At 42.6% G+C, this 14,687-nt stretch overlaps 1 protein-coding gene across 2 annotated transcripts; it reads left to right on the top strand.

Annotated features, from left to right (window-relative positions):
• The first annotated feature begins 2,207 nt into the window (after window positions 1-2,207).
• On the top strand, window positions 2,208-14,367 carry tnfrsf11a (tumor necrosis factor receptor superfamily, member 11a, NFKB activator). Of its 2 annotated transcripts, none has more exons than XM_084033507.1 (10): window positions 2,208-2,553; window positions 6,532-6,619; window positions 7,071-7,196; window positions 7,562-7,708; window positions 7,798-7,888; window positions 8,210-8,295; window positions 8,468-8,569; window positions 8,838-8,887; window positions 9,085-10,036; window positions 13,328-14,367. In XM_084033507.1, the coding sequence occupies exons 1-10, from the start codon at window positions 2,479-2,481 to the stop codon at window positions 13,603-13,605; spliced, it is 1,995 nt and encodes a 664-aa protein (XP_083889633.1). In that variant the 5' UTR covers window positions 2,208-2,478; the 3' UTR covers window positions 13,606-14,367. The 2 variants fall into 2 exon arrangements, with proteins under 2 accessions (XP_083889633.1, XP_083889632.1); XM_084033506.1 differs by having other exon boundaries at window positions 8,462-8,569.
• Window positions 14,368-14,687: the final 320 nt, after the last annotated feature.

The following is a 14,687-nucleotide window of genomic DNA, read 5'->3' as shown; positions in this document are numbered from 1 at the left end:
GGTGGTTGAACATTACATGAGTGAACGAACACCTCTTGATAAAGAACAGAATTTGCATGTTCTGGCTAATATTCAACCATCATCACTGATAACATGCCAGGTGGACAAATAAGTGATGCACGACAAGAGTGGAACAAGAGGGCATGGCAGCATTGTGTGTGTGTGTGAGGTGTGTGTGTGTGCCCGAGTGTCTATCTACGTCCCAGATGTGTGTGTGTGCAGATGCCTTGTATCTGAATTCCTAGTAGCTTTGTGGCTTCTCAGCCATGTGTACCTGCGTGCACATCTGGGTAACAACCTGTATGTCCATGTGCATGTTTGCGCTCACCAAAAGTCTCCTGGCGTTTTTGCCCGTGCAGAGATGCTGTCAACAGGCAGCTCTTACTCACATTGGCGACTTTGGGTGACTCACGCATCACATCTGTTTCCAAAGCAAGCAAGGGAGCAACGCGGATCCGAGCCCAAACCCACCGGAACATGGTGGCTAAAGCCTTAATGTTATTATTCCGCTCCGTTTCTGTGTGTACGTGGGCCACATGCATGTTTTTCAGGCCCCGTGTGCTTTTCGGTCCGTTCAAGGGAGACCATGCCGAACCCCTTGAAGCTTCCTCCAAGAATCCTGGTACCAAAACAGGCTGCGGCTGCATTCTTCTGAGTGCGTGTTGCTTGAATGGAAACCATTCAGCGGCCTATGGCGTGCATTCATTTTTCATTCGTGTGTGTTTTGCTGGAATGGGCATGAACTTTGACTTGTTGTAAGGGATGCTAAGCAACACAACCTGCATCCTTGCAGAGCTGCACAGTCTGTGCTCTGACCCAGGTCGAGCTTGGTGCTTGTAAACCAGCGTCCGCCTGCAGTGGATCTACATTTTCATGCATCAAAAAAAGCTCCACTGGAGCTTCTGTGTTTGAAGTGGAGCCAAGCAGTGACTTCTCCATGTTTTCAGTTAGCTTTTTTTGTTTTTGGGGGGGAGGGGGGGGGTTGACTCCAGTGTGAACGTTTTCGCTGTGCGTTTAGGAGTCGAGCTGAGGTTTGAGATTCCTATAAGAGTCCAATCCGGCTCCTAATTGCTACTGTGCGAGTTGCAGAGGCTCCACCGCAAAACAGCTCCCCTCAGCATGTTCTTACGGGAAGAGCCGGAGAGGGAGGACGGAGCTCATTGCCTCCACTGGCCCCGCCTGGAACCCTCATTATTCTTCCTCTTCCCCACCCCATTGAACTTCTTCAGTTAAAAAAAAAGGTCTACATCTTTCTAAACACCTCAATCAGTCTCTATTTGTAGTCATAACTTCTACTTATTTTTATGAAAACATCTGGGGTAGCTGCAGAAGCAACAACTAGTGCTGCACATAAACATAGATAGGCCTATCTGATTCTTTTCAGGGCTCATAACTCTTGACTAATCAAGGAATGAAGATTGCTTCATTTCTTTGCATCTCTATTCACCTCGTGCCAACCATCCCCCGTTTTTTTTTTTTTATCCATCCAAGGCCTTCACGTGCAACTTAATATTTGCATAACTGTCACCCTGAAGAGAACATCCTCGACTCTCTCAGACCTTTCCCTCTCTTGATTTGCCAAGGTAGGCTGCCTCTATAATCCCACATGCAAATTCGGTTCCCGTTCTGTGTTTCTGCCCCGAGGGCAGAGGACAACTGTTTTCCCCAGCAGTCGATACTTTTCAAATTAATGATTTTTTCAGACGCTCGGAATGGTCGTGGCTGTTCCAGGATCGGGCTCCAGTGACTCATTTGGCCGTGGCGGCCCACTGTCCCTTCCACGACGCACGGCAAAATGCGGAAAGTGAGATCTGCGGAAGCGAGCACATGCTTCATGCCTCCGGTGTGCGTGTGTGTGTGTGTGTGTGTGCGTGCGTGTGTGTGTGTGTGTGTGTGTGTGTGTGTGTGTGTGTGTGTGTGTGTGTGTGTGTGTGTGTGTGTGAAATCATCTTTTCATATCTGGCGTGAGGTCATGACATGACTTGTTCACACGACAAGGACAAAGTATTTCAAAATAAATTGTAGTTTATGACATTATTTATAATTCCAGGGAATAAATGATCGAGTATCCATGATCATCTTTAATCACTAACAGGCGCACTTACTCTAACTGACACATTCAGAGAGAGAGAGCCAGGAGGGAAGGGTGGGGGTGAACATACAGTATGGCAACGTGGGAGGAGTTCCCTCCCCCCCCCGTCAGTCCGTTTTTACAAGCTGTTGCATGCAGTTAACTCCACAACGCGTGGGTGAAAGCAGAAGGAGGATGCGAAGAGAAGAAAGGTGGGAAGCGCAGCTGCCTGGCCGGGAATGAAGGCGCTAGAATGCCCTGTGAGACGGTGTGGAGGCTCCCGTCACGTTTACGCGCCCGAGAAGAAGTGATTTACCGTCAGCATATCTGAGGAACAATCGGCTCCTAGAAGAGTCTGTCAAAGGAAAAAAGTTTGCCGCAGAAGTAGTCTTCATTAACCAGCAGAGATGAGATTGAACCTTTCTACAAGTTGGATAGTCCGAGGCTGGATAACGTGCGTCCTCGTCACCTTTTACGCACAGGTAAAAACACACACACATACACACTTCTGGTATTAAAATGAAGGTGTAAAGTTTCCTGATAACAACATTAGGGATTCCATTCAAAAGTCAAAAGAAGAAAGGGAAGGAGGGGAGTTTGGAGGTTAAATATTTACGCCCCAACGCTGACTGGAAACAGTTGTGTTTGGGTTCTGTCCACCTCGCCTCTGCTGACCGCAAAAACGCTGCAGGCGACTGGATGCTCTTCTCCCTCTAACAAGCGTTGCCTCGTTGGCTCTGCCAGAGGACAGACTTCAGAAGTGAGAAGCAGAATCCAACAAGGGTCCTACAGAGATCCAGAAGGGTAGCCACTAAAACTACTATTCTTAAATTCCACTGGAACTATACATCTTGCAAAGCATAACTCTTGAATCCATTCTTTCCCTGCATCTTCACAATAGTTTTCTCAGCTGATCCACTGCTGCAGTTTAATTGGAGGAAAAATGTGAATTGTCCAAGGAGCTAATTCTATCCAGGTTGAGTAGTTCATATGATGTGGTCGTAGTGGTGGGACTGCTGGGCACCAATGATCTGTCACTGCCTGTTTGCTTGTATTATTGTAAGCCAGAACCCTTGGAACAGACGCTCATTCTTCCTTGTTTTCTTCTCTAAAATGTGTTGCAAGAGGCTCCAGGGAGCTAACGGCACAGAGGAATCTATATTGTCTCTCTCATTTGTTCAGTTAGTGCAGCAACAGGAGCGTGATGGCTGGGAAAGGAGTCAGAGTGCAGAGGGGAAAGAACTGTTTGTCTTCTGTTTCAATGTGACGCTGCAAACCTTTGGCTTTGGTTTGTTCTTACCGTGGTCGTTACTGACTCACCGTATCCCCGAAGAATTTCCCTTCAATCTTTCTTGGTTTTCAACCGCTTCATCCCGTCCGTTCCAAATTCATTTCAAACCGACTGCAGCGTTGAGCAACACAAGATTACTTCAAGATGTGGAGAGTTTTTAAAGGAAATACATCTTGAATAAACGTAGCTAACGGTGGATTAAATTGACTCTTCCACCCGCATGGCTCCTGTACATTTCACTATAGCCACCCATGCATCCGATCATCTTTCATTCAGTCGCCCATCACCAATACATCACTAACACTTTCCCAACTCCCTACATCAAATATTCTTCCCACAATGCTTCTTCATTGTTGTCATTTTCAACAATCAAGTTATCCATCCCTTCGTCCCGCCATTATCAGCAATCAGACTTGAGCAATAATAACAGCACATTGCCTCAGGCCTGCAGATCCCAACTTGATTGAACTTTACATGCAACAGAGACGTCCAATTGATGAAAAAAGCATGCCGTCTTGTGTGACAATAGAGCTTTGTGTGAGACATAATTGGATTAGCTTTAAGACCTTTAGTGTGTCTCTAACACCCTCTGATTAAGCCCCGTCTTCAATCAGAAATAATTAGCACAGATTACAGTCTATGGACTTGTTTTCAACGGTTTGCACTCTCTGTCCTTCCCCGGTCATTGAACTGGCTTTTTTTTCTTTTCTTGAGCCATTCTGCTGCATTTTTAAATATGTCATTTCATGCACACCAGATGATTTCCCCTGGCAAAATCACTCGATACATGTTTTTTATTGACTGGGTAGCAAGAGAATCACAACCAGTTTTAAAGATCAGACAATGCAAATGTGTTGATTATTACTCACTATCTCTTTTAGATGCTAATGCATGCTTTTAATTGTGACCCGTTTTTAGTCGATTTTCAAATATCCTGATTTTTGTAGGTGCTTCAAGTGATTTGTTTTTATGCCTTTTAAAGAAAGGATCAGAGATGCAAACCCTGTGCAGGATTCCACTGTGTATCTTGCTCTAACAGCACCTTATCATGGAGAAGGTGAGACTGCGTAAAGCCACTGTGCTTCTCTTGGCCCCGTGCCAATGGCTGCCATGGCCGTTATGCAAATCCTCTGGTACCCTGAGAGCGAATGGAATGCAATCTTCTCCATCACTCCCCTGTTTGATAGGATCGCACAACTGGTGAAGGGTATTAAAGAGATAAACCACGCTGCTGGGAAAAGATTATTAATAAAGCGTCGTTATTTCATATCTCCAGAGCAACAGGACAGTTAATGCCCCTTTTGTCTTTTTTCTCCATATGAGTTTCCCCTTTTTCCCCCTTAATTTTTTCTTTTTCAAAATTAGACTCACACACACTCCAACCTAAGTGCATATTTGAATCCGTACAGCACATACAGTCAGCTTTGAGGTTGGATGTTCAATCCTGACCCATAATGATAACCTATAATCATATAGGGTGGATCATCAGAAACATATTGCCTCGCATAACTGACACCCAATGTTTAGATGTGGCAGCAACTAAAATACAATCTTCAGCATTCTTTTGGCTTCCTGTGAACTCTGGCCTACCGAGTGACCATCACTCACATGTTTCCACAGCTCTGTCTGTCCGTCTGTCTTTCCTTCCACGTGTCTATCCACCGTTCCCAAACATGAGCGTCCTGCCATGGGAACCTCTCCTACTTCTGTCACTTCTGTCTGCTTCAGCACATGGTCCTCGTTAGTGCTGCGGCCCGAGCTATGAGCGCTGTGCATCATTATCCCCTCTGGTTAGGTTCTAAAACAAAGACTGGCTGATGTGTCAGAGGGTTAGTGGAGGTTATTAAATGCTGGGTTTCACGGTGTGCTGTTGAAGCCGGAGGCCGGACGCGTAGACGCAGAGACTTACCAGAGTTTAACGTGGAGAAAAGGGAACAAATAACAAGGGAACGAGAAGGAGAAGGCATAAAAGACAATGTTGGAGTTAGATCACCTTTTATAATCTAAACTCAGATTATTGTGCCTTTTGATATTTTTCTTGCAAACTGCAAATTATTATGTGCCATGGATGATGAGGATGATGACAGACATGCTTATGAAGGTCGCTCCTGGAGAGATCTGTCACATTTCACTTCACTAGACCTCTGCAGCAACAGCATCACTTTACTGTACAAACGTGAAAGCTGAATTAGTGTATTATATCGTGGGAAAAGGAAGCTTTCAAGGGGCTTAATGAGAGAAAGAAGAAGGTTGGTCCGAGGTCAGAGTGCAGTTCAAGCCTATAGGTTGTATTTTCCTACATTCATATATAGACATTGTGGCTTTGGCAGAGTTTCTATCACAACAGCCAGATTCTCTAATTCAGCAATGTGGCTAGGAGTTCACCGGCTCCTAATTTAGGTTGGCTGGAGGGTACAGCATGTGAGAGCCGGCATGGTTTACCTTTGTGGGCTTTGAACCAGAGTTTGTTTCTTTAAAACATGCACAGATGTAGTTCACTTCCATCCTTTGCAAGAAGAGCTCTAAGAACGCCTTAGTAATGACTTCTAAGTTAGAATAGGAGGAAATCACCATTTTAGCTTAACAGCTGCTTCAAAATTTGTTTTTATTCTCACCATTTACTTAATGGGCAATTTGACCAATTCTGCCAAAACATGGTAATTTTCAGCTCATTAAAGGGGACTAGGAGAATATCTTCCAAGTCTTTATTAATTCCAAGCCAATAGGGGTTGATTGCATTAAATTCCAGTTGGTTCTCCTTATGTAACTGGCTACTATTGGGTTTTTGGTTTGCTGGTTTGGAGGGTGTGCAGTGCTGTGGTCAGGTGCTTCTGAGAGTGTGGAAAGAATTCCTGGGCACGTCTTGGAAATATTTTAACCATCCTCTTCCTCTCATTACTCACCACCATCTCAAAATATCACGTGTGGATTTGAAAGATGAGCTGAAGGAGAAGGCTTGCAATAGGAAGGCATGATATGGATTGAGGGGGAAAAGCACTGATCGAATATCAATGTTTTTGATCAGGACAATTATGTCATAATTGCGATTTTTATGTTTTCGTGTAAGTGGTTCTTCTTTGAAATATGTGTTGCAAAAAGGGTATAAGATTGCTTTGTTTTCTGACACATTAAAAACTAAACTCATTTTATGTGTTGATGTTTTTTTTAGAATGCTGTCTCCAAATCTGTCCAGTCCGTCCATTGTAACGAAACACAGTTTTTAAGAGACTCCAGATGCTGCAACAAGTGTAAACCAGGTAATAACACACACACACACACACACACACACACACACACACACACACACACACACACACACACACACACACACACACACACACACACACAGGGATCAAAAACACAAGACAGTAGAGTTTACACAATGGAAGCAGCATACATAAAAATAGATTTCCATTCACAAATATCCTCAATCAAAAGAGGAAGGATGTTTAAAAACGGAACATTTTGGCTCAAAATGGCTCAGGCGTGCACAAATGCTTTCACAACCACACACATAAACACGCAATTTGCGTTGACATTTGATCCACTTGAAGCACCCCCTCATTTAAAAGAGGAAAGGGGCTCTAATTTGGTCAATTTCCTCCTTCTCGCATTAGGTTTTTAGTGGTTACTGTGATTATGTACGGATTGTTAACTCCAAGTGTCTTTCTTCATCCTTCTGTCTCTTCCTTTTTTTTTTGGTTCTAGGTTCCCGTGTGTTTTCCTACTGTACTGAGTCCCAGCAGACTATATGTCCTAAATGTAACCGTGGTGAATACCAGCCTGGCTGGACTGAGCAGATGCACTGTCTGCAGCAGAAGCTCTGTGATTCAGGTGGGTACCTGCAGCTTGAAGAAGGATTTCATTAACCTGATAAAACAATCAACATTTTTTGCTACTTATGCTTTCAAAGATCGAAGAACAAACACTGTTTAATATAAATCTATCCAGCCATTGATGTAATGGCTCATAGATCACAAGGTTAGGCAAGATTAAGGGTTTATTAAAGTATTTCATGATTGTCGAACTGATTCAAACATTTTGTTATCGTCACAGAAATGTTCTGTTTGGCTGAAAATGTGCCAATTGGTGTTATCCCTAATTATTTGTATTCAGCCTGTGGATGCATCGTCCATGATCTTACTATCAAGGATTTGGACCTACCTTTGCACTAAAAAACTCTTCCCATTGTCCGCCAGCTAAAGGCTTTTTGCAGCGGGTTGAAAACACTGTGGCAGAGGAGCCGTGTCGCTGCCGTTCCGGCTTCCAGTGTTACCCCATCAACTGTGAGTTCTGTGAGTTGATACCCACCTGCAGTGCTGGATACGGACTCGAGTTGGACCTCGGTGAGACACACTAACTCAACACACAGCTCAAACAATCGCAGCAGCGTGCCAGTTAGACATGTACTGCAACGTGTTGTTATTCATTCCAGAGTCTACTTATGGAAGGAAGACATGTGTTGCGTGTAAGAGAGGCTTCTTCTCTGCTGACAACAGTGCCGAACAATGCAAACAATGGACTGAGTAAGTGTATAAATGCACACTACAGTTTTTAGCCTCGGATCTTTTGGAGTCATGGAGGGAACATGTAATGGGGTAGTTGTCGTGGGCCTCACCACCAGCCAGCTGTTATGAGTAATACTCGCACCACTTCCCCTGGAACCCTGCACCCATCACCAGCTTCCACTGCCGGCCGCAACCGTAATGACAACGGAGGGAGAATTTTGTTTTTCTCTCCATCTGTTCGTTTGTTATTGCAGATCCAAGTGTTAAGGCTAGCAGGTTGGCTTGTATAAACTATAAGGGGAATAAATAAATAAAATACAAATATTTCCTCTCTTCTAGTTGTAAGGCTGAGGGCAGGAGTGAAACACAGCCAGGCAGCGCTCAGGCCGATGCAGTGTGTGGACCATCTTTTCCTAATAAGACAGGTAAGACACACAGAGGGACAGTATCATTTCTGGCACTTTGATTTGAAATGACACAGTAAATGTAAAAAAAAGAGGAGCAGTGTGTGATTTATTTGTATCTTTGATAGACTTTTAAGACCATAGATGTGGAGGTGGAATGCAAGCTCTGAGCTCCTCTTTCCTGCAGGTGCAGCGCCCTCCTGGGTTATAGTGTCAGTGCTGTCGGTCATCACTGTTCTGTGTCTTCTCATTCTGCTCCTTTTCTGCTACAAGGACAAGCTGAAATTACTCTCTGGTAGGTTAGTCATATTCATCTTGAGGTTCTTCTCTCGTTATGATGTTTTATTTTTGTTGAATTACAAAACAAACAAATAATGCATGTTGCACAAAAGTGTAAGAATACGTATGTATATATATTTATTTTTCCACTTGCTGTTTCAAGTGGAACTAAAGTGATTATTTTAAGTACTCACCAGCCTATTCGCAGTACATCTTCACCATGTATCATTCAGATTTGACTTGTTATTCAATATTAAGGTACAATATGTTGTTTCCTTGTCCAGTGAATCTGCGGTCGTGTGTCCAGAATCTGAAGAGGACTAGGATACAACAGGTACACTTCAGTTAAAAAGCTATGGAAATACACTGAAACCAAGTAATCCCGCCTACTTGTTAGACTGTTTTTTAAATATATGATCAAATCAAATAATGAGGAGAAAATACAGCTCTCATGTCTATTACTACAACATATTTCCTACTTTTCTTGTACAAAATCAGTTATTTACAGTGTCCCTATGTGTTTGTGTCCAGGAGACCTTGGCCCCTCTTTACCACAGTGGAGCAGGAGGGGGAATAGGAGGAGGCTCTAAATGTACACCATGTGAGATGTCCAAACTCATCTGCCAAGTACCCCATAGCCATGCTGATGAGCTCCCATGCACCTTTCCCACCTCCGTGTCCGATGTCAAGGTCTCGCTGCCCTTCACAGAGGAAAGGGCGGAGGAAGAAAGGACCAAGGGGAAGACAGTGACTGAGGGACAGAGTGAAGGGTCTGGAGAACCCGAGGAGGTGTCGGAAGAAGAGGAGGTTGTGAGTTCGTCTCCTCTTTTGGCCGGTTCTTGTGTGTGTGTGATTCCTGTCCGCGAGCCATTGGAAGTAGGGGAGAATGAGGACTGTAGCCAGGCTGTCAGCCCTGGGACTCCAGGAACATGCTCATGCGGAGGGCTGGATGCAGAAAGAGATGGAGATGAGAGTGGGAAAGAAGGGAAAAGTGAGAGGGCAAACAATAATGGGGACGGAAATCAAGAAAAGATGGTTTTGTCCAAGACTGAGTCAGGTGTTGCATCTCTTGTCTCCCTTTCTCCTGCGCTCCTCCACAACTCCTCTGCAATCCCCCCATCCAGTCCACTACCTGAACTCTGCCTGCCATTGTCTCAGGCTCAGATGAGACCAGAGTTCAAACCTCAGCTGACTGACAGGTCACCGGTAAAACAGGAGGGATTTTACAGACTGCCAAGCACAGACTCCACCTCAGCAGAGAACAGTACAACCTCTGAGATGACCTCAGTCAGCCCCCTGATGACTTCCTCATCTGTTGGAGATCTCTACCTGGACAAGCCTCCTGAGGCCTCGAACCCGGGGCAAGGCCAGGGACTTTCCTGGGGAGATAGCAGGGGAATCAAGCTCTCCTCTGGGGAGTCAGAACTGGAGTGCTCACCTGAGAGCCTACATAGTCAGCTGGCTGAACCAACTCTTACCTCAGGTAGGTGAAAAGTCAATAGAATGAAATAGTATGTAAAAGATTTGACTCATAATTTTAGTATGCCATAAATATCCTAGTAAAGTATACCATAAAAAGGAAATACATATTCATAGTATAGTATGCCATAACAATGTTATTAAAAATGTCATAATACAGTTTGTCATGAAAACATCATAAAAATGTAATAGGATAGTTTGTCATAAAAAAATGTTATAGAGAAATAGTATATTATGCCACAAAAAGTAAAGTCCATCATAAAAAAAACATTGCATAGTAGCCTATGCCATAAAAATTATCATAAAAAATCAGTTATGCTATAATACAAAATCAGTGCATGGACAGCCATAAAAAAAAGCCATACTGTAGTATATCAATAAAAAGAGTAGAGTATATCAAATAAAATAAAAAATAGTATAGTATAGTAAAAAATAGTCATAGTATAGTATGTTGAAAAAGTAATTAAAAAATTAATAGTTTAGTATGTCGAAAAAGTCATTAAAGAAAGTAATAGTATAGTATGTTGAAAAAGTAATGAAAAAAAGTAATAGTATAGTCTGCCGAAAAGTCATAAAAAAGTCATAGTATAGTATGTTAAAAAAAAGTCATAGAATAGTATGTCGAAAAAGTAATTAAAAAATATTTTATAATAATAGTATAGTATGTTTTGTTTGATCTTTTCTTGTGTATGTATTATTGTTTGTACTACTAGTATAGTTACTTGCTACAACTAATTGAATGCATAGTGATTGTGTGCTCTGGGGTAATGGCTCATCACAAAGACTGAGTCAACGTTTGTGTTTGCCATGTGGATTCTCTTCGTTTGTGTAGGCAGTCACTACCACTGTATTGCCTCGGGGTCATACCCATACACAATATGATAAACTACACAGCAGCGTTCTCTTTCCACAAGGTGGGACTAGCGACCAAGATCAACAGAATGAAATTCATGTTGGTTTTAATGGAAACTTTTACTGTAACATGGTTGAACTTGTATTGTTCTCACAGAGACCTTTAGACACTGCCAAGGAGAAAAAAATCTCTGGGAAACATATTTATGTATTGTGCCTCAAACACTGAGTGGTTATGGTTAGTCATAAAAGCATTATCAGAACGTTCTGATCGGGGACAGTGGTTAGCTCAAACTGGGGTATTATTAGATTATAACAAAACATATAATAGAGGTCTCGTTTCAGCATAAGAATAAGAAAATTATGTGATTTTTTCCAAGAATTATGTTTGATGAATTCCAGTATTGATACTTGGAACCCAAATTTGGCGGGACCACACAGAAAGCAGGAATAAGATATGAGTGTTTGATGAGCTAGTGAACCACCAGAACCACACTCTAACATACAGTGTGTGTGTGTGTGTGTGTGTGAGCTGTGCCATCTACAAAGCTCCTGTTTACCCAGAGTTCCATAGGGTTGCGCAAAGTGACCACAGCTTTAATTGGAGCAAGATGTGCGCAGCTTGAGCAATACTTTTCTAACCCTGCCCACCCAACAAAAACACACAGACACACATACAAAAAAGCTTTTTTGACTCTCACTGATGACTTGGTTCTTTAATTACACTCTAGCGGGCCTGAAATGGACACCATTTCCCATCATGCAGCAATAACAGGTGATTAAATGGATTTCCCGCATGTGCTATTTAAAGGCAAAGCGAGGGTCGGAGGTTTCACCTGTCCACCTGAAATATATTTCCCACAATATACTTCTATTTGTCTATAGTTCACACATAGAAGCGGGAAAGTATACAACTGTCTTATCTGCCGGACACTCAGTAGCTCCACTGCAGCAGTTTTGGGGCTTAAAGGTATTTGTTCAAGGACACTTCAACAGAAGTAGATATATATTCACTGGTGGAGGAATTAAACTGGCAGCTGTCCAGGTAAAATGAGCAAGATGTTGGAGAGAACTGTGTACAATTGTGGTTTTCATTGAGATTGAACAGGAGAGAGAGGTGCAAGAGTTCAAATGTTTTAACAGTACACTGTATTGTCACAATTGTTGGGCATCCAGAACATCATCTTGACAGAAGAACCCAAGCAGATTCCACAGAGCTTTGTTTTCAAAGTTGCGGTGAATGGACATATTTTAGAGCTAGACCTCTCGGAGTGGTATTCCGGGAAAGGCTCTCAGATGGGGAACGCAGACACACTTTCTATGAGTGTGTGATTGTGTCCGTCTTTGCAGCTTTATAGGGCTTTTCGGTATGTGTGTGTGTGTGTGTAAATGTGTCTGCTGCATCCTGTTTGCTTACCTTTACTGTGATCGTGTGTGTGTGTGTGTGTGTGTGTGTGTGTGTGTGTGTGTGTGTGTGTGTGTGTGTGTGTGTGTGTGTGTGTGTGTGTGTGTGTGTGTGTGTGTGTGTGTGTGTGTGTGTGTGCACATGTGTGAAGAGATGAGGATTGAGCTGTGAGTCATGGCGAGTCGGCTTGTTCTGCCGGCTGGAATCGCAGACAGGAGGCAAGATAAAGTAGGAACCAGAGGCTTAAGGAGGTGAACGTTGGCTTATAAAACAAAAACATGTTATTTCCTATTTCACCTTGTTGGCTGAAATCCACAAATGAACAGTATATAGACACCATTAGATCAGTGCACATTTGTGTGTTTCTTCATGGAGAAACATGCTACATTAGGCTACTGGATGGGAATGAAGGTTAGACAGAGTTCAACTGAACTTTTTTTTCTTTTTCATTTATTCAGCCATGTCTGCAAAACTCTAAATCCTTGTAAAATAACTTGTTTTTAGAGGTCTTGAGTTTCTCACGCGAAAACTGCTGGGCACTCAAACAAATAAGGCGGAAAGGATATGATATGGCGGTCTATGTTGCTGTGGTCTTTCTGTGGTCATCCTGCATGGTCATTACACCCACTGTCCAGTTTTCATCTGGGGTTAGCCAAGATATAGTCCCTTCTTCACAGGCATCTCGAATAGGGGAAGCTCTATCTGCTTGTGCGTAGGGGAAATAGGAACTGTATCATATATATATATATATATATATATATATTTCTACACATTTCCCCAAAAAAGCGTCATTCCAGTCATCAATGTCTATGCCAGTTAGAGTGGAAAGTGTTGATTCATTCGTTGTGAAACCAAGGCTTTCGTCACATTTGCGTACTTGTGGCCAAAAGTGTAGGAAAAACACTTTTTTTCAGTCCAATATAATCCTTAAATAGTGTCCTATGTCTCACCCGTTTACCAATCATGTTCCTACATCTCTATTAATTTCTACTTCTCACAATCGCTTCTCTTTCTCCCTCCTACATTCTATGCACACAGGGCACGTGTCTGGGAACCACAACACCACCTTCATCTCCAGCGGTCAGGTGATGAACTTCAGCGGTGATGTCATCGTCGTCTATGTCAGCCAGACGTCCGTCGGCAGTGACAAGGCGGGTCAGGACGATGCCTTCGGCAGCCCTGTCCAGGAGGAGGCCAATGAGACGGCCCCGTTTTTCCAGAGCAGCCTTAGACCACAAGGGGACTCCATTTCCCAAAGTACCTTGCAAGACGAGACACTGCCAGTGCAGGAAGTGATGGAGGAGCTGGGAAAGTGAAAAGAGACGAATGGCTGGTTATTCGTCAGAAGAAGAAGTTTACTAACTTTATGAGTACCCCTCGGACTGAGCTGCATCGACCAAGACAGGACAGTACAGTGATTATCTCCGTAACTATCAGACATTGCATCTCATTACTTCATCTAATATATCCCATCACCCAATTCCATTACAAAAATACCAGAATAAATGTGTATAATATATCCAATTGCTGTACAAGAACAGGAACAGGAAGGCTTTCAATTCAAATGAAGCTGAGCAGGGAGCAACTTTTAGGGATGCAAAGTTATTGATCTCTGCCCACATCATTTGTTTGGAATATAATCTTCTTTAATTTCACACATCAGTCATTGAATCCTGCCTCAGGCATCTCCAAAGTGCCTTTATTCATTTTCCATTGGAAGGCTGCATGCTTTTTCAAATGGAAACTCCCTTCATTCCAGACAATGATGGGGATTTTTTTCTTTTGGGAAAATGGATGTGGAACTAGGGTTCAGACTGGAGAAACGTCATGTTTTTATCGTTGTATGGAAATTGCAGCTGGGTCTTGATACAAGAGAGTAACATTATTTTATTTCCCGCCTTCCAGTCCGGGTTAGAGTCTGTACACTCCTGTTTTTTAAAGGTTCTAAATTTGCCATTTGGACGATTTCAAGAGTTTCCTTGCATGACAAAATATCCACCATGTGGAAATAATTGTGTTTTCTCTCACAAAATCAAGCCATGAAAGTAAATATTTTTAAGAAAATTCTGTCAAAAGAGGCACACCACTTGTGTGCCTCTTTTGACAGAATTATCTAAAGAGACGCATCCAGTTTTGGTACGGCGGTTGTTTATGCCATATGTAGACTTTTTCTTTTTATTCTCCTCTTATTGCAACAGAGAATAAGTGCAGTGTGTGTCTAAGAAAAAAAATGCTATGCATTTGATAAGCTATTTTATTTTGTTTGGTTTCATTATGTTTTGATGTGCAAGCCTTAATGAAGAAAAGTAAGATGTCAGCCTGTTTATATTTGAACTAATTTTACAAAGTTTATGTATTATTTCAGAAGATGCACATGTGATCAATGTTTGTATATATT

The sequence above is a fragment of the Eutrigla gurnardus genome (assembly GCF_963514095.1).
Source record: "Eutrigla gurnardus genome assembly, chromosome: 18".
Taxonomy (NCBI): domain Eukaryota; kingdom Metazoa; phylum Chordata; class Actinopteri; order Perciformes; family Triglidae; genus Eutrigla; species Eutrigla gurnardus.
The sequence above is the reverse complement of the archived record's forward strand: the minus strand, read 5'-3'. Positions and strand labels throughout refer to the sequence as shown.